Source organism: Neovison vison, chromosome 13 (assembly GCF_020171115.1).
Source record: "Neovison vison isolate M4711 chromosome 13, ASM_NN_V1, whole genome shotgun sequence".
In the NCBI taxonomy this organism is placed as follows: domain Eukaryota; kingdom Metazoa; phylum Chordata; class Mammalia; order Carnivora; family Mustelidae; genus Neogale; species Neogale vison.
Window position 1 is genome coordinate 2,709,172 of NC_058103.1, and position 24,325 is coordinate 2,733,496.

Here is a 24,325-nt window from a genome sequence, read left to right on the forward strand (position 1 = left end):
TTTTCCTCCTTGGCAATTTTAATGTTTTAGCACCAAATGATCTCCCACAGAGGTACTTGTAACAACTCTGGCTGCCAGTGTAAGGAGAGCCGTCCATATGCACTACTTCACACGCACAGTCCACGCTCACACCACACAGACAGGAGGCCCGTGGCGATGATGTTACACGCTGACTTTCAGGGCAATGGAAATAAGACAGAGGGCATGCGTGTCACACATCTTTAATGTAGTGCATTTGTAGAAAAAAGGCCAGCTTCCGCTCCCAGGCGTGCTCTCGTCCTTATATTTTAATATCATGATTTAGAAGATGCAGACGTTATTACCTAAATATTATTCTATACATTTCCATCAGTGTTCAGGAAAACACTTAAAATTGCTACTTAATTTACACTGTAATTACTGGGTTACAGCTTTAGCTCATTGGCAATTTTGGAAGCAATATTTTTGAAAGCTATGGATGTCCCTGATATCCGCTTAAACCGGACCCCATTCAGAGACAGTCTTGGCAGCTTGCACACCTCCATCTCCCACTGCACGAGGTTCTCTGCGTGCCCGTCACCGTGGACACAGAAGAGTAAGAAGCGCTCTCTCTGCTCGTAGTCACAGTTATTGGCGTCCAGCACTTTGCGGATTTCCCGCATCATGTCATTGGGATCCATGGAACTAGTGGTTTTCATGCTCCAGGTAAAGCGCAGGGAGCGAGGTTTTGCTTCTTTGTTTTCATCCTTTTGCTCAGCAGATACGTTGCGACTGAAATGCACAGTGGCAGCTTTATTTTTAATTGCACAGAAAAACCAACCTTTTCTAGTCCACCTAGTTCATAATCCACATCTTTGCTCTGACAGAGTAACTGGCCCCACGCTGCTCCTGCACACGCTCCCATGTGGCGATCTGTTCCTTTACCGAGAAGCATTCCTCTAGTACTCATCCCCCACGCGCCTTTCAAACCATGACCCACACACGCAAAGCTCTACCTGGCTGGAAAATCTTCGCCAGCCATCTATACTTAATAACGTGAAGACAATAATCTATTAAACAGAATCCCTGGAACTCAGGTGAAGGACAGAGCTGAGCACTTCTCCAAGAAGAGCCCAGCTTTCCTCTCCAGGCTGACCGCAGGTGGCAAGGAGCTGGCAGGTGCCACAGGCCCAGCTTAGGGAGGCGGGGTCGGCAGGCCAGCCTCTGGCTGTGACCAGCACGGCTGCCCCTGCACCATCACTTGTCCTGTTGGGTCGGCGCCTCATAACCTTCGCTCGGGACAGCCAGGGCCTGCACAGAGTTCCGAACCATCTTTCCCGCAGGTGGCCCCTGGCGCTGTGTATACAGTGGGGGGCAGGCGGGGGCCTTTTCTCCATTCCCTCCACCTACCTCAGTATTTTTCCTGCCGCTTTGTTAAACCACTAATTCTATGGTTAAAAATAATTCTTAGATGACATTCTCTTACTACTGAAGCAGAAAAATGAAATGCTAAGGCCTACTTGCTGCAGAGCAGAGCACTCCAACAACCGACTGGAATGCAACCTCTGCTGACCCGGAGTGGACGGGGTGGTCCGAACATCGACAAGGGGATGTCACAGTGGCGCCCCCGGCACAGTTCTCTCAGAAAGTCCACGACTTTCTGAGTCTACCATATTTTGCTCTTCATGGCATTTAATTATCATTGCTACAAACTTTTATTTACACTCTCGTGTGTACACTGGAACGCTTCAATCAGGACAATGCCGGACACTCTTGTGTATTAAAAACACCCAGTACATGCATGTTAAAAACACTTCATCCTATGGCAAATTCGTCAAGAGCCGAGGGTGGGCCACAGGTTTACTATGTACGTAGCTGCCCATGTGGTGGCAGAATATTCAATTAGTTAAAAATCCACTCAAACCAGTCAGAAGCTTCCTACGTACAAAATGCTGTATTAGACACTATATAGGTTATGAAAATGAGCAAAAGCTCTCAAGCTAAGTTGGGGCTGGGGGAGGGAAGGCTGCGACCAACTCAAGGCAACAGCAGTAGTACAGGAAAGATAGGAACAGTCCACAGAGGGTGGCAGGACAACAGCTGGAGCCCTCTAAAGGGAGGCGTGCAGGGGAATGAGGAAATGGCTTCCAGGAGGGGTGGCTTCTGCAAAGAGCAACCAAGAATGAAGGGATTCCAGTACAGCGGGGCGGAGGAAGAGAGCTCGTGTGCCGAGCAGAGGGAATGTCGTAAGGGAAGGCGAGGATGTATGGAAGGCACAGAGTATACTGAGTGTACAGATGGACTGGAACTGGGGCACAGCATCACCCCCATGAAAGCCACGGAGTACTCGTGGCAGGCAAACTCAGAACAGCTAGAGCCTGCTCAAGGCTGGCACGGGCAGGCCTGGGTTGGGAGTGATGATGTCTCAGCTAGGGTAGGGGTGAGGCTGGGAGAGGCCAGGGCTGCTGAGGCCACCTAGGGCAGGTCAGGCAATGGGGCCACTGCAAGTTTTCAATCAGAAAAGTCCCATGATCAGAGCTGAGCTTTAAAAAGACCAGCAGGAGAGCAACTGGGCTCACAGGGACCCGAGACAGCATGTTGGTGGTAACTGGTATCGAAAGGGCCTAAGTGGACAAGATCTGCAACCACAGAGGCCTGTCTGAGCCTAACTGGTGAACTCCCCCAACTTCCAAACCTGTGTAATGAAATACGGAATGATCTACAGAATGTAAAAGCAAATTGCTTGACTACATAATCATTCTTAAACATCTAATTTAAGGGGCGCCTGGGTGGCTCAGTGGGTTGAGGCCTCTGTCTTCGGCTCGGGTTGTGATCTCAGGGTCCTGGGATCGAGCCCCGAGTCGGGCTCTCTGCTCAACAGGGAGCCTGCTTCCCCACCCTCTCTGCCTGCCTCTCTGCCTACTTGTGATCTCTCTCTGTGTCAAGTAAATAAATAAAATCTTAAAACAACAACAACAACAACAACAAAACAACATCTAATTTAAGACACGAAGAATCCTTCTCAATATTCTGCTTTCATTCTTTGAGACCAGAATCATGCAGGAGTTACGGACACGCCACCCGTGCTCCTACTGACTCCCAGAGCTACTTTCAGGCTGTCAGTGCCCAGGCAGGAGGGCCCGTATTTCACCACCCAAACTCGGAAAGCCCGAGTCAGTCTGGGAGGCGGAAGGCTCTTTCACCAGCGGTTAGCCATGGCACTCTGGCGCCCTCAAGCGGCCACTGGGAGGCGGCAGCAGGGACACTGGGGCTTTAAGAACCACAGAACGTGGACCTCACCAAGCAATCCTACATTGACAGCAGGCATATGATGCGGGACATTCAGAAAAGAGCATCGTTTCTGCCACACACACAAGGTAAATACCTATAAAATATTTTAAGTAAAAATCATTTCCCTCACCTTGAGCCCTCATATCTCCCGTTCCTCTCATATTCAGTTGGAAGCCTCAACGAACAGAATGCAGAAGCACAGAGAAGTGGGAAAGAGAAAAGAAATCTTACAGACCAGTACACGACCACCCATATACAAATACAGATGTCATGAAATGAACAAATCCAAAGCAGTTCAGGTCACCGGCTGTGCTTGTTAAACTCGTCCCGTCAAGGGAGTGACTCGGCCCCCACCATCCTTCTCCATGCGCACTCACAGGTGGGGTGGGAGGCCCCGGCCGCACACCTGCATCACAGCCGCAACAGGTACTCTTGCCTGGGTCTGGAACTGGAGATATTCTGACTTTTTAACCCCTGCCCCAAAGTGTAATGGGTTTTAACTAAAAGGAAATGAATTCTATCAATTAAATCCTACCTCCAACTACCAAATTTCCTGTGCAAGGAAAAATTTGGCAACTGGGAAGATTAAAAAACAATCACGTAGCGGAACTTCCCGTAGAAGGAAAGCACTCCTCCCACAGTTTTAACAAAGAGCTCATGTTCACATAGCTTTTCAGTGATCCACTGACCTCATCAACACACAGACCCCCCACAGCCTGGCTTTCTGGGCACAGGTGGCCCATGTGGCAGATTTTCTGCCTCATTCTCTGTGCATTCCAAGACGGTGAGCAACGCTTTTGTTCTCTTGACTTATCGTCATCAAAAGGTAATCATCTGGTAGGAATATATAAGATTTACCACATGCTTTCAGTAAAGTAGTAAGGCCTACTTCCTTCAGTGGTTGGTGGAAAGCAGGTTTTAGACAGAATATTATTTACTCTTCAACTCTCTGAAAATATAAAAACTTTTCTGCTGTAAGCTGCCCACATCTTTATTTCTGAAAACCTCAAACCAAATGAGGCTATAGGTTTAAATTTTGTGCTTGTTTCACATGTAAAAATATTAGCTAATTTCCCAGTCATTTTAAAGTGTTTTGCTAATTCAATCCTTCATGGTATAAAAGATGGCAACAGTTACCACTTACCTTCTGCAGGCCTGAGGCCAATCAGTAATTGTACATTAATATTACTGAACAACTCATTCTTCAAACAGAAGCATGCTAAGTGTTATTAGTATGAAGAAAGAATTATTTGGATGCTAAATAATTCTAGCAAAGAAAGAAAATGCACAGAGCATGCACAGGCCTACTGTTACGTGGGTGCCACAGTCCCTTTACAAATGCCTGACAGAGTTAATCTATTTCTTTCCAAGGTTTCCTTACAAAGAAATAAGTATTTAGTTCTGAGCAGAAAGTTTAGTTTTTAAGAAAACAAAACAAAACAAAAAAACAAGGCTAGAAAGCCAAACCTGATGTTAATTGCAGGAGCCATTTTGGGGTAAGGATCGGGAAAAAAATGTGTATATATAAATCCTACCTTTTGATAAACCTGAATGACATGTTTCTAAAAGAAATTAAGCCAAAAAAAAAATTAACAAAAATGACTTGCACAAATTAAATAGAAAATCTAGTCAATTATAGAGAGAAAGAAAAACAACAAATAAAATAGGGTTCCTCTTCTAATGAACAATGGAACAGAGACATTTGTTGAAAAAGTAAAATTACAGGTAACTGAGTATGTAAAAATCTGTACTTGTAAGAAAAATTCAGCAGTAAATACTGACATTAGCTGTAGTTAAATATATTTAAGGGTTTTCAGATAGACATACTGTAAGATGATAAAATCCAACATCCTATGTTAAAGAAGAGACCGAAATCATCTGTAGTACGCTACAGCAAGAGGGTAACCCCTCTCGATCCTCTTGAGAATGTCTTAGAAACAAAAACCTCACCTTCTTATATAACATTAAAAATTTCATTTAAAAATGTTCAACCATTAAGAGAACCTTTACTTATCTCAGGAAGATGATTTAAACATTCACAGAATGCCTATTACAGTGTAGGACATAAATCACTTTTTAAGAAAAAACTAAGTCATTGGGATTTAAAATGAAGTGGACTTTTCAGAGTTTTAGATGGCAAAATGAATGGATATTAAATGATAAGATAATGGGGTTTTCTTTTTTTTTTTTTTTAAGCTTTTATTTATTTATTTGACAGAGAGAGATCACAAGTAGGCAGAGAGGCAGGCAGAGAGAGAGGAGGAAGCAGGCTCCCTGCTGAGCAGAGAGCCCGATGTGGGACTCGATCCCAGGACCCTGAGATCATGACCTGAGCCGAAGGCAGCGGCTTAACCCACTGAGCCACCCAGGCGCCCGATAATGGGGTTTTCAATTGATGTTTTATGGAATAAACTGGAAGAGCTGTATTTAGAAGGGGCTTTGCTCGTTAAAAATTAAGGAGATGCTTAGGTTGTTCTGAACAGAATCTGACAAAAGAAATTCCAAACTACGAGTCAGGCTTGCACGATCATGTGGTCAGCATTCCTGGGCAAGTGCAGGCTGGCTCACCTCACTATTTCTGAAACCTCCCAGTTCTGTGATTAAACAAAGGGTTCAGTCTGCGTGAACGAAGGGATGAAGGCCTTGGACTTGTTCTTCTAACATGGATAAGCCGGCACTGCTTCAGATACAACCACTTAAAAAACATCTCCCTAGTGCAGATACTAGCCAACCACTTCGTAATCAAATCAGAAGCAGTACACAGCAGGGTTACACGCAGTAGAGATCACACACATGACTACTTTGTAAATAATTAAGCACTACATAAATATAAGGCAGGAATTATGCAAAAGATTATTTTAGTTGAAAACTGATTAAAAGGTCTTTAACGTGTATTTTAATCTCCCAATTTTCTACCTGAGGAAAGTCGGGGTTATTGGTCAAGTGCCATAGGACTGTTTGCCTTCACATTTCCTGCCATGAATCCCGGTGGTGCATAAAGAGGAGCAGCGGCAGGACTGAGGCTTGGTTCACCGGGGCCCGTGAACCAATCTGAGGCACACAGAGGCATGAACATCCTGTCTCAGGGTATGAGCACCCTATGTAGGCCAGGCCTGCCCCCAGGAGGGGACAGCCTCACTCCTTCTGACTACCGACAGCAGCGGGAGAGCACACAGCTCTCCGGAGCCCCGCATACCCAGGGCAGAGTCAGAGCCACGAGCAGATGCAGACCCGGTGGCGGCTGTCCTCCCGCCACGCCTCAGCAGGCCTCCGAGGCAGCACCTCCGTAAGCACCCCGAGCCGCCTCTCTCACAGGCGCCGGGACTCTGATCGGCAGAGTCCTTGTTAGGGCGGGATATTAGCAGCCTTCGCTGATCTAACACTTAGCTGTATCAGTGTACCTCTAAAGGACAGTAAACTGAGGCTACAGACCTCAGTGTGCAAACTTTAACAAATAGAAGACTGTATTTCTGCCAATCTTTAGGGGTAGAAATTGCCTGGAAATGTAAAGTAAGATAACCCCTAAGATTTTTCTAAAATTAAACCAAGAAAGCCCAGTCTCCAATTTTAATTCAAAGACAAGAAAAGAAAATTAGACATTAGAAAATGAGGGACAAGGACCCACACTGTCCCTGACAGCCCTGCAGGGCAGCACGCACAGCAGACTCAAGGGCCTCTTCTGGAGGCACAGACCTGGCTTGGCAACTTCTGGCTGTATAACTTTGAACATGTGCCTTAAACTCTCTGAACCTCATCTCCCACGTGGTCCTACAAAATTGGGATAATATCTATTACACAGGCAGACCGTGGAGGAGATTAAATGAATGTAAGAGAATGTATGCGCAGACATGTGCATCTTTATCAACGTAAAACAAGTACATCTCTATAAGTCTATAGATATCTGTTCACCTTAGCACTCGATAAGCAATCAGTAAATGTTAGCTGATGTTACCTGTAACAATGATAGCATTAGGATGACCAAAAAAGAGCACAAAGGTAACAAATAAATTCAAGGATATTCTTGATATGTAAGGTTTTATTTAAAGAGCCCATTACAGACTGAAGTGTGAAGACAAACAGCGGCCTGTCCTGCAACTAGCTCAGACAGATCTGACTGGGTGCGTCCCCACTGCACCCAGGGCTCTCCCCGTGTATAACGCCCGTCAGCAGTAAGCAAGGCCAGGGAGCTAACAGCCAGCAGGACGATAAGTGGCTCGTTCCCCTACCACCTGAGTTTCAGAGGCAGATTCCATTTCAGTTTAGTCCACAAGGAAGAAACTAGGGAACAGAGAGGCCTGGGACAGGCCATAGGATAACCCTGAAAGGGAGGAAGAAATTATTCTGGAGGTCACCAGACCCTTCTTGGATTCAGCTCCCTGCTTCTCTTACTGGTCCCAAGTGGGTGCCCCAAACCTGGCAAAGTCCTTTGGACCATTCTACTCTTCTGCCCAGCTGGGAACAGGGGGTCTCAGCAAAGGGGTAGAGTAAGAAGCTGGACTGTAACTTCTGGCCCCCCTCTGACCTCCAATCAAAAAGAGAAAGCAGAAGTCCTCCCTAATCTGGTCGCCAGTGTCCTGACGACAAGCAGATTACCTGGAGAAAGGCAGCTGAATGTGACTTGGCTAAGTTCAGGTGATTGATCTAAAAGAATGTAACATTACTGGAGGAATTAAGGAGACTGAAAAGTGGGATCTGGCTTACAGGTTAAATACCAAAGACAGCAGGAAACAAAGCAGCCAGCTAGTGAGCCACAGGGAATGTGGAGAAACAGAGGAGGGGGTGCCAGCCATATCAGACTCTGTTGTTCTGAGTAAAATAAAAATGATGAACAAGAGGGTCTGCGACAGGGGAGCTGCAGGACGCCCTGGACATACTACTCCATGGTGAGGCCGGCCTTTTATTTTTTTTTTTAAAGATTTTACTTATTTATTTGAGAGAGAAAGAGAGAGAGAGAAAGTGAGAGAGAGCAGAAGCTGAGGGAGGGCAGAAGGAGAGGGGGCAGCAGACTTCCCACTGAGCAGTGAGCCTAATGCTGGACTCAGTCCTGCGACTATGGGATCATGACCTGAGCTGCAGGCAGACCCTTAACAGACTGAATCATCCAGGTGCCTGTGAGGCTCAATTTCTGGGACACTCTTCTGGGAGTCCTGAGAGTACAGTGGCATTCAGGTCTCCGGATTGTGGTCCTAGCTAATGGTGCCTCTGCCTGTGTGCTTATGGAGAGGGGTTGCTTCTTCTTCCTCTTACAGCAGTCAATGATTCTGAGCCTTTGCAGCCTCCAGATTAGGTTATGGAAATAAAGTTCAAAGTACCTAAAGGGAAAAAGGATTTTTATACACCACCAGATGCTAGCTTCTTGCTGAGAAGAAATCAGGAATTTTATCTGCCAAACTATATGTTTAAGCAAGTCACCTTGTTCTTACTATAACTTCCTGACAGAGAGAACAGTTTTAAGATTTAGACCCTTGGAAACTTAGTGTTCTTCAATGACAATGACAGGAGGTGAGAGAGGTAAGAGAAGAAATGTCTCTCTCCTCCATGTCCAGACCACACGTTGTCTTCGGCAGCGACTGCCCCTGGAGTGCCAGCCTATACTGGAGGTGGGGTTTTACTGAACTGCAGTAAACATGCCATGTGGACAGAAGTGTGCAACAGCCTCCCTAGTGCTGGAGGACTTCTGGTGCTGTGAAGATTCTGAGCTCTGTAATTCCTACTCCAAAAGGTTTTAAAGTATAAAGTTCTATATATAAACCAGAAAAACATGACCTAAAGACAAAGCGAAAGGTGCCTGGGTGGCTCAGTCGTTAAGTGTCTGCCTTTGGCTCAGGTCATGATCCCAGGGTCCTGCGATTGAGTCCCGCATTGGGCTCCCTGCTCAGTGGGGCGCCTGCTTCTCCCTCCATTCTTCCCCATTGCTCGTGATCTCTCTCAGAAAAAAAAAAAAAGTTAAAGACAAAGTGAAAAGTATTTGGGCAGTTGCTTCACACAACAGAGAAGACGTTTCTTGTTTTGCTCTTATATTCGCTCCAAACCACCAGCACAACCCAGCACTTACCTCCTTGTGAGTTTTGAAGTTAATTTACTAAAAAGATTAGTGGAGCCTCGGCTTCGAGTCTGTGACAATGGTGTGGCTTCGTGGGACAGGCTGGGTGAGGCAGGCGGGCCATTATACGTGGCCGTCCGCCGCTCCCGGGGCTGGCCATGGAAAGTGCTGCGACTGGCTGTGCCCCGGGGGAAGCGGAGTCGGTCTGGCGTGGCTGCGCTGCTGACACTGTGCGTCGAGGCAACTGGAGTCCTCGGATCAGGAATAGCGCTAGAAGATCAGAACAGAACGGTCTCACATCTTTGTTCGTAAGAGCCCAGCTTGTGGCAAACATGGCACACAAAAATCTACAATAGACCTCTTATATATGGTGGAGAAAACCAGTTCTAATAAATGTCTAGACCCACGGGGGTATTTTATAGGGTTCAGAACCAAAAGGCAAGCTAAACAGGAGGGTATCAAATAAACAGTATATAATGAAACACAGCCTCATGGGGTTTAAGGTAATAGGACATACATATTTTCAAGGAAAAGATAAATGCAGGGAAATTCTAGGACAAAGGAATGGCTAACTCGAGCTTTTTCCCTTTGCTTCCTTCTCAAAGTTGCTTACATGCAGAGAACCTTGCCAATATAAAATAAACATAGGCTATGCAGGTGAAATCGAAGAATAGGCAACTAAAATGTTTCAGAAGCACACAAACACGAATGGCACGTTTACTATCAGATCCCACATGCTAAGAGCAGCACCGTGGAGAGGAGGGGGACTGCTTACACCCTTTGCAATATGCAAAGGCACAAAGACACACAGACGACCAAGGACACCATGACACAGGATGCACTTAACTAAAACCACACACAGGAAGGGTACTTTGTGCACAAGAGTAACGACCCGTGGACTAGAAAATCCACAGCACAGCATGGAGCAGCGGCGGGCACACACGAGTCTCACGAGGAATGTGCAGTTGTCTTACACAGCCTTGCTGTTATCTCCTTCACTGTCTACTGGAGGTACCATCATCGTGGGGTGCCCAGAGGCTGACATGGACATCGACTTCTGATGTCTCAGCCGACAGGTGGAAGCTGTGGCACAAACTGAGGCAGGGCTAGCTGCGTAAGCGAACAGTTCTGTCAGGCTGGGAGGGGGTTTGGGTTCAGGCAGAGGCAGAAACAACAATATGATGGCGCAGTGACAAAAAGAGCGACCTGCTATTTAAAGCACACACCTTCCTCCCCAAACCATCTCATTTTTGCCTTAGAACAAAAATCTCTTAACCCTGTTTTAAGGATTCAGCAGCAATTACTAACCTGTAGCTGCTTTTTTTCCAAACAATAAAAGATGTATTAGCTTTAAAGAAGAAAAATGACATCTTGTTTGAATATTTATGAGAGGGGCACTGTTTTCTAAGCTGTGTACAAAACCAAGCCTCTCCCGAAAGAGAGGCCTCCATTCCAACTGGAGCGGTCAAGTGAACCCACAACGTGAGCACACTGTGCCCTACCTGGTCTCCTAGCGCACAGACGTAGTTTCAATGGACTAGTAAAAGGATAGGAATAGTAACTAGGTGCATTTATCCACCTATGCTGTTTAAAGACAGAAAACAATCTTCCTATGCAAAGGCATTCATTCACTTCTTTATAAACAAGTCAAAATCCCTACGGGGTCAACAGAGCCCCTTTTTTCAAGGCAGAAAATCTAGCAAGAGTAGTTCAACGCAGACAAAGAAACAGCAACAGATGTGGCTGTGGACCCTGGCGGCTTCACCTGGCCCAGAGTGAAGGAGCCTCACCATGGCCACGCTGCTTCTTAATTCCAGCTCAGTCATCCTGTCCTTGTTCCAAAGAGGCAGTTTCTCTCCTTTGAGGCGAGCCAGGGATTCAGAATTCTGATCCTGCGCATCAATCTGTACACCCTCCCCACCTCTACCCCAGGGTTTCCCCACACAGGGTCTTCCCTCCTGTCCCACACTGGCCTATACCTTAGCACCCGTCTTCACTGGTCTCCCGGCCTTCACTGGGCGCTCATCGGCTACAGCCTTTCGAAAGCACGCTGTGTCTTCAGGACCAAGTTGAAACCCCTCAAACTCCTCAAACTCCTAGCTGCACCCTCAGGCACTCACGGCCCGGCCCTGGCTGCATCTCCAGGCTCTACCTTCTGCTGTTACTTCTGGGAACTTGACTTTTGGGAGCTCCTATCATGTGCAATCCCTTGGTCATATATCAGGTCAAATAACTTTCATAGGAACTATTCTCTGTGCCTGGAGAACAAGCATCGTCGATTTTCATAAAAATTTAACGCAGTCACCCTCTCCACAAAGTTTCCCCTGATGCCCTCTCCCATCAGCAGCGAATCACCCCCTTTTATACTACCTTCATCTGCTACTATGCCCCATATTTTATCACAGTGACCCTTCCCTGCTAGACTGTCCTGCAAGCATGATGCTCAAGAAATGCTCTCCTCGGGGCGCCTGGGTGGCTCAGTGGGTTAAAGCCTCTGCCTTCGGCTTAGGTCATGATCCCGGAGTCCTGGGATCGAGTCCCGCATCAGGCTCTCTGCTCAGTGGGGAGTCTGCTTCCCGCCCCCCCACCTCCCTGCTTCTCTGCCTACTTGTGATCTCTGTCTTTCAAATAAATAAATAAAATCCAAAAAAAAAAAAAAAAAAAGAAATGCTCTCCTCACTGAAAAGGTAAGTTCAGAAGTCCCTGGCGTTCTGACAGTCCTGACTAAGGGGGTGAGGAGATGTGTTTGTAATAAATTTCTCAAGAAGATAATTTGTCCCTGCATTTTTGTTTGAGAATTCTGTCTTCTGACCTGGGAGAAAGGCTCTAATATAGTCACAATAGAATCGGAAACAAATGCCTTATGAAGATAAAGACAGATTCGGTTTCATGTTTTTGCCATTCAGCATTGACTCTTTTTCCCAAGCCAACGACTCTTGAATGCCGCTATGAGGGAAACAAGCTCCGAGGCTCTGGATTCAGACTCCACCCCAGACTTTCCCAGCCACTCTGGCCAGTGACAGACTGGCCAGAACCACACCAGCACGGACCCAGAGCCAAGCCCAGGGCTTCTGTCTGAGGAGAGCTCAGTGGGAAGATGCCAAGCCGAATGCTGCTGAGCCCAACCAGGAAACCCCTACAGAGAAAGTGGAATTAGGAGACGGACCCTGACTCCTTCCCTGCACTTTTTTAGTTATAGGAACTCAAAAGATACACTTTTCAAAAAAAGATTTATTTGAGAGAGTGCGAGTACATGCGAGGGGGTGAGGGACAAAGGGAGGAACGAATCCCAAGCAGAATCCCTACCGAGCACGGAGCCGGATGCGGAGCTCAATATCACAACCCTGAGGTCACAACTGACCTGAAATCAAGAGTCGGTTGGCGCTCAACTGACTGAGCCACCCAGGTGCCCCTGATTCAACTCTTTTTATTTTTATTTTTTAAAGATTTATTTATTTGACACAGAGAGATCATAAGTAGGCAACGCAGCAGGCAGAGAGAGAGGAGGAAGCAGGCTCCCTGCTGAGCAGAGAGCCCAATGCAGGGCTCAATCCCAGGACCCTGAGATCATGACCCAAGTGGAAGGCAGAGGCTTACCCCACTGAGCCACCCAGGAGTCCCTCAACTCTTTTTGAAGACTAGTCAAGTGCAGTAGTGAGAAGCGGAGGGAAAACAGCAGAATAAGGAGTGATTCAACTATTTGAGAAATGCTTGTTTCTCATACACACAAATATACATATACATATATATATATACACACAACTTCATTTTTAAACAAGTTACAGATAAATACGATGGTCTTTTGTGCTCTATTATCTTTTTAGGGCAGGTCAAGGGTCAACCCACTTGATGCCTCTGCCCAGCTGCTGACATTCTCTTGCTCAAATTAGGAGCTAGGATCAATGCGTGCATTAAAAGCAAGGGAAGAAAGGAAGATGGGTTTTTTGGCTTCTTCCCTGGAGAATATAAATGATCCCAAAGACCTGAAGAAGGAAAGAGCTTTAAGTCAGCACACAGAGCAAGAAGATGCCTGATCTACTCCCTGCCAAGGTACCCCGCTCAACGGTTGGACTGTGTAGGCAAGACCTATAAGGCACATAAGCATGGCAAGACTGGATACTTTGCAGCAAAACAGTGACCCTCCTTAAAGTTATAAACTTTTCTCAAAAGGGAAGTGTAAGGGGCGCCTGCGTGGCTCAGTCAGTTGAGCAGCCGACTCTTGATTTTAGCTCAGGAGGTGATCTCAGGGTCCGGAGATCAAGCCCCACGTGGGGCTCTGCCCTCAGGGTGGAATCTGCTTCTCCCTCTTCTTCTGCTCCCCCTCCACAGCTCTGTCTCTATCTTCTCTCTCTCTCAAACAAATAAATAAAAGCTTTAAAAAAAAAACCCAAAAGGAGGGGGGTGTGCCTGGGTGGCTCAGTGGGTTCAAGCCTCTGCCTTCAGCTCAGGTCATGATCTCAGGGTCCTGGGATCGAGCCCTGCATCGGGCTCTCTGCTCAGCAGGGAGCCTGCTTCCTCCTCTCTCTCTGCCTACTTGTGATGCCTGTCCATCAAATAAAAAAAAAAAAAAAAAAGGTTAACTGTAAGTTGATATTTCATTGTAAATTTTTTTTTTTTTAAAGATTTTATTTATTTATTTGACAGAGCGAGATCACAAGCAGGCAGAGAGGCAGGCAGAGAGAGAGGAGGAAGCAGGCTCCCTGCTGAGCAGACAGCCCGATGTGGGCCTCGATCCCAGGACCCTGAGATCATGACCTGAGCCGAAGGCAGCGGCTTAACCCACTGAGCCACCCAGGCGCCCCTCATTGTAAATTTTTAAATTTTTGACACACTAATCCTGAAGGAAATTAAATGAATTATTTTAGAAATTTAATCCCTGTCACATCACGAGTTTCACAAACCGAGCAACAAGACATGTGGTTTTTGTTTGTTTGTTTGTTTTTACTTCTACAGTAGGCTTAGAGCCTTGATTTAGGAAACAGTAAACTCACTAAATATTTTTGAACTTCAAATTTGTACAAAGTCACAAAAAAAAATTTTTTTAAAGATTTTATTTGAGAGAGAGAGAGAGGGAGAAAGAGAGAGCGTGTAAGAGTGTGCACACAAGCAGGGGGAGCAGCAGGCAGAGGGAGAGGGAGAAGCAGGCCCCCAACTGAGTACAGAGCCCGATGCGGTGCTTGATGCCAGGACCCTGAGCCAAAGGCAGACGCTTAACCAACTTGCCCCTTAAGTCACAAAAATTCTGTTTATAACAGACAACCCCAGTATCACACTGGGCTGTATATTCTAAAAGGTCATCAAGTTCGTTGCTGAGAAAACTGGACAAAATGTTACCAACCCAAAAGTGCTACAAATGGTGATTATATTTAATAGATTAGCCCATAATCATCTACATCAGCAAAACAGCAGCTGCATTACATTTTTAGAACTTCTCGGCCCAAGGGAAAACCATTTTCTTTTTCAAAAGATTTTATTTATTCATGAGAGAGAGAGAGAGAGAGAGAGAGGCGCAGAGGCAGAGGGAGAAGCAGGCTCCCTGGAGCCCAACGCGGGACTTGATCCCAGGAGCCTAGAATCATGACCTGAGCCAAAAGCAGATGCTTAACCGACTGAGCCACCTATGCACCCAGGAAAACATTTTCAAACCTTAACCAGCTCAAGTTGTACGAGATTCTTGTTAGTGTGACTGCTCCGTATTTATGTCTGATTGTCTTTTTTGGAAACTCTACTCTACCTACAGTTACTAAAGGATAGGTATTTTGAATTCATTTATATGACATTTATGCCATATTGGAACACTCTGATATGGAATGTTTTGGTTGCTGATTCAAACCATGCTCTGTAATTGGGCAAAGGCAGAATTAAAAATATAACCAAAAGATACATGTGTGAACTTTCTCTGCTCAATCCCTATACCTTGATTCAGGACAAAGGGATAAATGGATAAAATAACAGAGACACTTTACAATTTTAAAATCTTACCTAGAATATCAAATACCTAAAACATCTCTGAAAAGATTCTGTTGTGCTTTATTGTAACTATATCACACTACTTCTTTGGGGGCCCTCAAATGAACACTTCAGTAGTCTCTGGACATATCTAAAAGTGTAAGAAAGAGCAGGACAGGGCCCATGTTATGTGTGGAGGTTAGCAAAATAATTAAGAAGTCAGTGTAAAGTAAGATATTCAAGACATTCTTGACACTCCCATCTGAATGGTTTACTGGTGCGTCCGCCCATAAGCCAGGATGTGTTCAGCATCATGTGTCAGTCTCTGGGCTAACTGGTTTAAGACTCGCTGTAAAGAACTACGCAACTGTGACACAATCACACAACTGAAGTTGTGGTTACACTCTCTCACGCCCAGTTTATGCGGACTGTTCGTCACTGTTGGAAATGGGTCACAGTCAGAGTCTGCCATCAGAAGGCAGAATAACTACATCAGGAGACAGAGCAGAAAGGAAGCTGGATTTCGGCGTGCCTGGTGTCAAAACAACGGTCTACTCAGAAAACAGTTCACATGTACTCAAGCCAAAGTAACAGTTTGCCAAACCCTGTAACTTCTGTTCTTTAAACAACAACGATTTCTTTATTTTCATACAGTAAAGCTGATAAAACAGAACGACTGCACTGGTAAGAATCAATCCATAAAATTAATTTTAAAATTAAACAACAATGACATGGCCAATGGAGAGAACTTTAAACATCGTCCCACGCTCATGGTAGGACTTGGACAACAGCAGAAGAATTGTGTAGGACATGCACAGCTTCAGTTCAAACTCGCACAGCCTTTACTAGCCATGCTCAACATTGGAATTCTGTATAAACATACATGTGTATAAGAAAAAAGTCCCACATGTTCATGGTTAAAAACACAAATGAAAGTCCTTCTTCAGAAGTTAACAGGGATCCAGGCATCCTGTAGCTCACTGGGATTTTAGTCAAGGAGTCAAAGATCTACATCTCTCTACAGAGAGAAGAAAGTAACTGTCTGGTTAAAAAGTCATCTGGGCACAGAGAAGAAGCAGTGGATCCGATTAAAGACTCAGCATCTACTTTAGGGGTGAGAAAGTTCTAACACTGCCCTAACTGAAAGTAAAACATATGACTAGTTTGGCATTCAAGCCTCTAATAATTTCCCACATTTTTTCAATGAATTTGTATGATAAAAAAGAAAATCCAGATACTATACAAATTTTGGGCCTTGTCTTGAGTGGTTTGACATTGAGACTATTTGGCTAAAGATAAAAAACAAAACAAACAACAACAACAAAAAACCACTTTCAAAAGCAAAACATTTAAATGACTGAAGCTAATGGAAGCAATGAGGCCTAGGCTGGGATAAGGAGAAGTCGGTCCCAGCAGGGAAGGTGTGTGCAGGGAGGACACAGACAGGTAATGACTCCAAAGAAATTAGAGAATTCTTCAAACTATTTCCAAAGAGTGAGTCGAATCCTGCAGGAAGGGATAGTTAGAAGAGCATGTGCACACATACAAACACAAGCCAGGGAGCAGGGAGTAGTAGATCCTTGTCTTAACAGTCTTTTAAAAAGTCTGACTCTATACCTCAGAGAACTGTATTTCCTAAAGATCAAGAAGAATCTGGTAGAACAGTTCAACAATTTAGAAGAATTTCCAAAAGGAAGAAGAGTCATGAAACAACATTTACATTAGAAGCTTCTTTTTTTTTTTTTTTTACATTAGAAGCTTCTAATTGTCTTCTACTGAGAAACTCTATTAAATAACACTGAACTAGAAGAAATCTGATAGATTTGAGAATGTAAAAGAAAGAAACTTTACCAGAGAATAGACTACTATTAAAATACCTACAAGCTATATAGCACAGCTGCCATCGCATACTCAAGTTATTAACAGTTCTTTTTTTTTTTTTTTAAAGATTTTTTATGTATTTATTTGACAGAGAGAAATCACAAGTAGATGGAGAGGCAGGCAGAGAGAGAGAGAGGGAAGCAGGCTCCCTGCCGAGCAGAGAGCCCGATGTGGGACTCGATCCCAGGACCCTGAGATCATGACCTGAGCCGAAGGCAGCGGCTTAACCCACTGAGCCACCCAGGCGCCCAACAGTTCTTAATCATGAGGAAAAAGACAACGTTAAAACAAGTACACATACAGGAATCAGAAAAGAGAATCCTGGAATGTAAATATTTTAAAAAATGCACGGAATAATCCACATAATCTCAACACAATAAGCTTTTAGCTTCATGTCAACTCAGAGTTAAGTAGTCTATGGGAGAGGGAAAGGATAGTCTTGTTTTGAGGATGGAAGAGGAAAGCAGAATCTTTGCTTAGGTTGTCATGGGAAGTTAGTGACCAAACATCTGACTAATGAGATCTCGAGGGAACAGAAACCATACGATGCATCTTCAGAAAGTAAATATCAGGAAAAAAGAAAGAAACCGTTTTGATGCCAGACATGGGACTGTGACGAGACCAGACAATGTTCAAGTTAGGTGGCCAGGGGACAACGAAAATGGCGGGAATTTACTTAATGGATTTCTACTCCAGAACTTCGCTTGGGCATTGTGGCTTTACCTCACCCCTCTGCATTTAAATTATACACTACTCTTACCGATAGAAAAGAAGGAAATCCATGCTTGCCTGAGAAACTTGTCCCATAAAGAATATATTTAACTACTCTACCAATCCCAACCTCTTTCTTCTCTTTTTTCTCTCCCCCTAAAGGATGGTCTTAGGCCCTACTCAATCCCACTTTTCCCAATCAGTTTCTCCACTTGGCCCCTCTGGTCACCTGCTGGCCTTTTCCTGAAGGCTCCCCACCTGCCTCACACTGTGCTACAGAGGCTTGGCTCCCTGCGCCCTGGGTCCTTATCCCTCCCCGCTTCACCCTTCGTTCAGCTTGTTAACGCACACAAAATAATGTCCACTTCCCTACTTGTTACTCTACAATTATAACACAGCTTAAGATATGTCTCCTATAGGAAAGCTCCCTCATTTAACTCAATCCTTTCCACTACCACACGCACAACCTGCCAGGAAAACAAGCTCTGAACAATGACAGGAATTGGAATTCTAGTATCTTGCTCAAAATTTCCATCATATTTAACTTACCGTGAAAGAATACTTACCATTATTATCTGAATTTTGATTATAAAAACTGAGAAGTAAACAACATGCTTCCATTTCTTTTGGGAAAAACAGATTTTCTTGCAAACAAGTGAAATTTCGTACCTGTTTTCTTTCCCATTCTGAATTACTGAATGTCTATCAGCTGTAGTTCTTTCACTGCAAACGTAAGTATTTCGCCGTGTCATTCCACCAGATGCTGTATTACTCTATTAAAAAAAAGGGGGGGTTTGCCTTTTTACCATTTAGTAATAAGGAGAGTACAATGAGGTAAAACAAGCTCATTTAAATACACAAAAATAATTGAGTCTTTGAATAAACCGACAGTAAGCTATCAGTGGTACTGGCTAAAAGATCACAAAAGAGGGGGGAGGCAACAGCCTCTGCTGTCTCCTGGCAGAAAGAGTGAAACTTGGCTATGGTAGAGCAACTCTTAAAAAATCAGCTATAGGGCGCCTGGATGGCTCAGTGGGTTAAGCATTTGCCTTCAGCTCAGGTCATCAGGGTCCTGGGATCGAGTTCCATATCCGTCTCTCTGCTCAGCAGGAAGCCTGCTTCCTCCTCTCTGTCTGTCTCTCTCTGTCTGACTCTCTGCCTACTTGCGATCTCTCTCTGTCAAATAGATAAATAAAATCTTAAAAAAAAAAAAAAAAAAAAAAGCCAGGGGCGCCTGGGTAGCTCAGTGGGTTAAGCCTCTCTGCCTTCGGCTCAGGTCATGATCTCAGGGTCCTGGGATTGAGCCCCGCATCAGGCTTTCTGCTCAGCAGGGAGCCTGCTTCCCCCTCTCTCTCTGCCTGCCTCTCTGCCTACCTGTGATCTTTCTTTCTGTCAAATAAAGAAATAAAATCTTTAAAAAAATAAATAAAAAATAAAAATAAAAAGAGAAAAAAAAAAAAAAGCCGGCTAAAATAATCCATAGATTAGTTCATATATTACTTTAAACAGAGTGGGAAGATAGAGATCCACTGTTTTTAAAAGCTAATAATTTTAAAATAAAAATTAAAAAAGGATTAGAAACATAAGGTAAACATACAAATAAAATAAATATCAAGCATGAGAATAATAAGAGTGAAAAACAAAGGACTAAACATAAGTATTAAAAACTATAAAATTTTTAGTAAAGACACAGGGGTAAGTCTGTACAACCTTGCATTACACAGATTCAGAGATATGACACCAAAGGATGAATAACAAAAGGAAAAAAAAATTGAGCCCTGTGTCAGGTTCTTTCAGGTTATGACTTGAGCCGAAGGCGGATGATTAACAACTGAGCACTAGGACCCAGGCGCCCCCCTCAACTTTCTTTTCTTTTTTTAAAGATTTTATTCATTTGACAGTGAGAGCAGGAACACAAACAGGGGGAGTAGGAGAGGTAGAAACAGGTTTCCCGCAGAGCAGAGAGCCTGATGCAGGGGTTGATCCCAGGACTCTGGACCATGATTTGAGCCAAAGGCAGATGCCCAACGACTGAACCATCCAGGCGCCCCCACACCTATTTTTGAAAAGCTAATGCTTTCAAAATTAAGCAAGGAAGAGGCACTTGGGTGGTTCAGTTAAGCATCTGCCTTTGGCTTGAGTCATGGTCCCAGGGTCCTGCAATCAGGCCCCATTTCAGGTTCCTTGCTCAGTAGGAGTCTGCTTCTCCCTCTCTCTCCTGCTCCCCCTGCTTATACTCTGTCTCTCTCTCTCTAATAAATAAAATCTTTAAAAAAATATTAAGCAAGGAAAGAAATGCTTTCAAAATTAACAAGCGAGGAGTTAACAACTACAGAATTTTATCAGATTAAGAAGAATTTTTAAACAAAGAGAAACACAGCCACCTTTAATACAGCACGAGGAGACCACGTACAGGGAAATTCCAGTCTAAATGGGAGAAAATTTTAGTAACATTACTTTTTTTCTTTTATAAATAATCAGATACGGATGACTGATAATACTGGGGGGTGTATCTTCAAAAGGGAGGTATGCAGTTGAGTAGAGCAATAGGGACAGAAAGTCATGAGGGCAGAGGACAGGGTCTTAGCTTGCTCTCACAACTCTCAACAAAAGCTGGAGACTGAACTGAACTTGTAGGACTGTGACATGACAACCCAACTTTATGGCATTAGGAAGGCGAAATCAAAAACCTTGCAAATAGGGTTTACTCTGATAAAACACAAGGTCAGAGGATGGCAGAGACAAACCCCCCGGGGCCTCTCTATGAGCTCCTATCCCCAGAACAGCACAAACAAGAGCGTCCGGAAAAGAGCAGCTGAGCTTCTCCGTGGGCCCCCACACTTTGGGTTTTCTGAGGTAGAGAGAGGGCTGTGCCATTGTTAACTTTGAAGGAAAAATATATGGTTATAGAATATTCCTAAGACTGTATATCCTCTGGAAATTCTTTCTAAAATTACTTCAAGAGTGTTAAGAATTATAATCATTATATTAGTCAGATAGAACATGTTTCAATTCACAGAAAAGTTCCTGAAACTGAATAGACTGAATTTAATTAATAAATACTACCAACTTAAGGGGGAGATTTGTTAAGAATAGGGATTAAGAGATGGATACAGATCAGCAGTATAATTTTAGGAAATTACCTAACTTTTCTTCATTTTCTCACCTTAAAATTTAGCTAATACATGGAGAAACACTTGCATAGTCCCTGGTACGCAGTAAGGACTCAGTCAAATGCTTTTTGCATCTGAAGATGCACACCACATCGCTGGCCCTCAACCAATCAGACCTCCCAGTGTCCTCTGCACACTCTTTTAGCCTTCTGTCTGCAGCCGTCTGTCTGCTCTGTCATCATTTGGCTTTATTTATTTCCTGGCAGGTATGAGGTATTTCTATTTCTCAGCACCTGATATGACCTAAAGCTCAGCAGATGTTTGTGGAATAACCAGACACAGTCCCTGGCAAGAAAGATCTGAACACTCTTCTAGTGGGATGGGGCTCAGCAAGAAACACCTTCAACCCAGGTACTGAAGGTGATCTCTACAGGCTGAGATTGGGCATGGTGGCCTGATGAGGACAGCACTGTAAGTGGATGAGAACAGAGGAACAGAACGTCCAGACTGCCATGATCCTACAATCCTAGGAATGCTCTTTAGCTTAACAATACTTACACTAGGGACAGTAGAGCTTTTCTTGCGTTCAGGAATATCGGCCTTATTGGGATTACTTGCATTCCCAAGCATGGGACTGGCTGGAGCAATTCCCTTTCCTCCAACGGCACTTCCGCTTGACTTCCGGGAAGGAATTCCGTCTTCTTTGAGGTCACTATCTGCAGTGCTGGTCTGACTCCTTTTTGGATATGCCACAACTGAAGGAATAGCCGGTCCAGCTAAAATGAAGAGTTTACTTTTTAAAAGTCAGAATACAGTTTTATAATTTATTCTGCGAAAATAAACGTATTTTATAAGATGACCTAAGACTGCTATCATCTAAAAAAATACAAGAGAGTAAAATCCTATAAGAGGATGTTTCCCGTTCACATATAATGTCTTCCCTATGCACTGAGTTCAATTTGGAAATTTCACTTCCTTGTCCCTTTCCACTTTTCTTAAAGTTCTGGTTTTGTTTGCTTGTTTGCATTTATAAGCTTGTACAGTTGTGCTTCAGAGCTAACTTCAGGGATAGCTGTCCACTGAAAACATCTTCAGAGTGTTACTGTACAGATACATAATCAAACTAACTTGATGCACATACATCACGCAGAATGAACTGCTTCACCTGGGACATCAGAGTGAAACACCCTTTTTTGTATGAGAGATGCCTTCACCTTTGGAACAGAACAGTACAGATTTATGGGTCATGACTTCTGAAGTTTTATCCTAGATCTTTTTTTTTTCAAAGATTTTATTTTTTTATTTGACTGCGCGAGAGAGGGAACATAAGCAGCGGGAGTGGGAGAGGGAGAAGCAGACTCCCCGCTAAACAGGGAGCCCGATGCGGGGCTTGATCCCAGGACCCTGGGATCATGCCCTGAGCCGAAGGCAGACACTTATTGACTAAGCCACCAGGTGCCCCTATCCTGGATCTCTTTTAAAGCACTCATAATCTAAATAATAGGATAAACAGGAATTTGAGTAGACAGGGAAAGGGGACACAAGCGGAGGAACGCCATGTTCCTTAAGCAAATAGCAGGGAGGAAAAGGACAGCGGTTCCCAGCCACACCCCCACCCCAGGAGGAGTACACCTAAGGACATCCTGGATGGACAATTAACTGATGTCCTATAAAAAAGCATCTGGAGACTCTGATGGTAGCACAGGAGATTTGGAGTTCAAAGAATTTTGGAAATGAATGCGATGAAAACTAGTATATTCGTTATGTATGTTATTCAGTGGTAATTTTCAGGAATGGCATCAAATGCTCATCATTTATTCTACAGAAGAAACTTCATATTTTAGACCTATTAAACGGCTTGGAGCGGGATACAAAAAAGCTACTTCTCGGACAAAAATCTAACTGGTAAATCTATTTGAAACTGAATTAAAAAGTATCCAAAGTTTGTTTTTATTTACAGGAGGGAAACAACTAAGCTCTGAGTTTGGGAATTTTAACATAAAAAACAAAGAAATAAACAAGCATGGGTTATATTACCCTTAACACTTATCTTTTTTCTAGACAGCATGAGACAGCTAAAGACATCCTGCACTTCTAGGTTTACTGCTGAACTGCTTTGAAACCCGGCTCAGACTGCACTGTCTCGCCAGCGTCACTTGTGCTGGGAGCAGTGAGCTCCACGCACAGTAACCACCAGGGCCAACATCAGTCAAGCCAGAGCAGTTCTGTCTCAAGGCCTGTCCTTTTCCAGCACAGCCGCCCTCTCCACACCAACCTCTAGTTCCCTAAACACCAGCAATCACTGGTCTGGTCTCCATCTCTGGAATTCTCTCTCTTCGAGAATAATACATGAACGGATCAATTTCATGACACCTTTTGAGATTTTTCCCCCCACTCAGCACAGTTCCCTTGTGATCCATACAAATGGCTGCATCCATCAATACTTTGTTCCTTTATATTGCCGAGCAGTGTTCCATGGTGTGGCTGTCTCACACAGAAATGTGATTTTTACATAGTAAAACCTGGTAAATATGTCTTTTCTTTCATGGCTGTTAGTGTTGGGGTAATAGTGAGAATAACCCTCACTACTCCAAGTTATAAAGAAAAAGAAAATTATCTCATTTAAAAAAAGTTTTCTTTTAATATTTTCGTATATTTTATATTCACATCTTCATTCCAAATAGAATCTACCCTTGTATAAGATGTGGGAAATGGATGCAAATTAATATTTTTCTGGTAACTATCATATGCCCCAATACCATTCATTGATTAATGAACCAGGAATTCTTTACTTTTTTTTCTTTTAATAAGACAAAGAAACTTTTGAAAGTCTAATGAAGATCACCCTTACCAGAAAAATATGTAGACACATACAGGGGGTTCACACGGGTGACCGAAATAAAGAACCACAGGAAAAACTCAAGTTGTAATTTTACAGAGGCAGGTATAAATTGCTGCGATCTAGGAGTACAGAGATGAGAGGACAAGCTCAAAGCTGGGTGAGCTGCAGGCTTGTCTGCTTTTACTCGGTATCAAGGGGCTGTGCTTTACTAGACACTGTTTCAGCATTTAAAGGAACACAACCAGAGGCATAACCAAATCTTTCCTTTGCTGACCGCTATCTTCATTCCCATAAAAGAATAAAAAACAACACAGAATCGAGTCTGTGGCTTTCTATATACATGGATACATGGACTTCTGGATATATTCTTTTATGAATTTTTTTTTAAAGATTTTATTTATTTATTTGACAGAGAGAAATCACAAGTAGATGGAGAGGCAGGCAGAGAGAGAGAGGGAAGCAGGCTCCCCGCCGAGCAGAGAGCCCGATGCGGGACTCGATCCCAGGACCCTGAGATCATGACCTGAGCCGAAGGCA

The 24,325-nt window shown here is 44.0% G+C and overlaps 1 protein-coding gene across 6 annotated transcripts in view; it reads right to left on the reverse strand.

Moving 5' to 3' along the window:
• Positions 1 to 205: 205 nt before the first annotated feature.
• MARK3 (microtubule affinity regulating kinase 3) overlaps positions 206 to 24,325 on the reverse strand; it is a 121,404-nt gene continuing 97,284 nt past the window's right edge. For 2 of the 6 annotated variants that reach the window (XM_044230620.1, XM_044230617.1), the window contains exons 13-18: positions 21,505 to 21,722; positions 18,503 to 18,606; positions 9,305 to 9,562; positions 4,785 to 4,811; positions 3,380 to 3,424; positions 206 to 750 (exon numbers count right to left, since the gene is read on the reverse strand). In XM_044230620.1, the coding sequence (XP_044086555.1) occupies positions 405 to 750; positions 3,380 to 3,424; positions 4,785 to 4,811; positions 9,305 to 9,562; positions 18,503 to 18,606; positions 21,505 to 21,722 (998 nt within the window). In that variant the 3' untranslated portion in view covers positions 206 to 404. The remainder of the gene's footprint in view (positions 751 to 3,379; positions 3,425 to 4,784; positions 4,812 to 9,304; positions 9,563 to 18,502; positions 18,607 to 21,504; positions 21,723 to 24,325) is intronic. The other 4 variants (XM_044230622.1, XM_044230621.1, XM_044230618.1 and 1 more) reach the window with 3 other exon arrangements.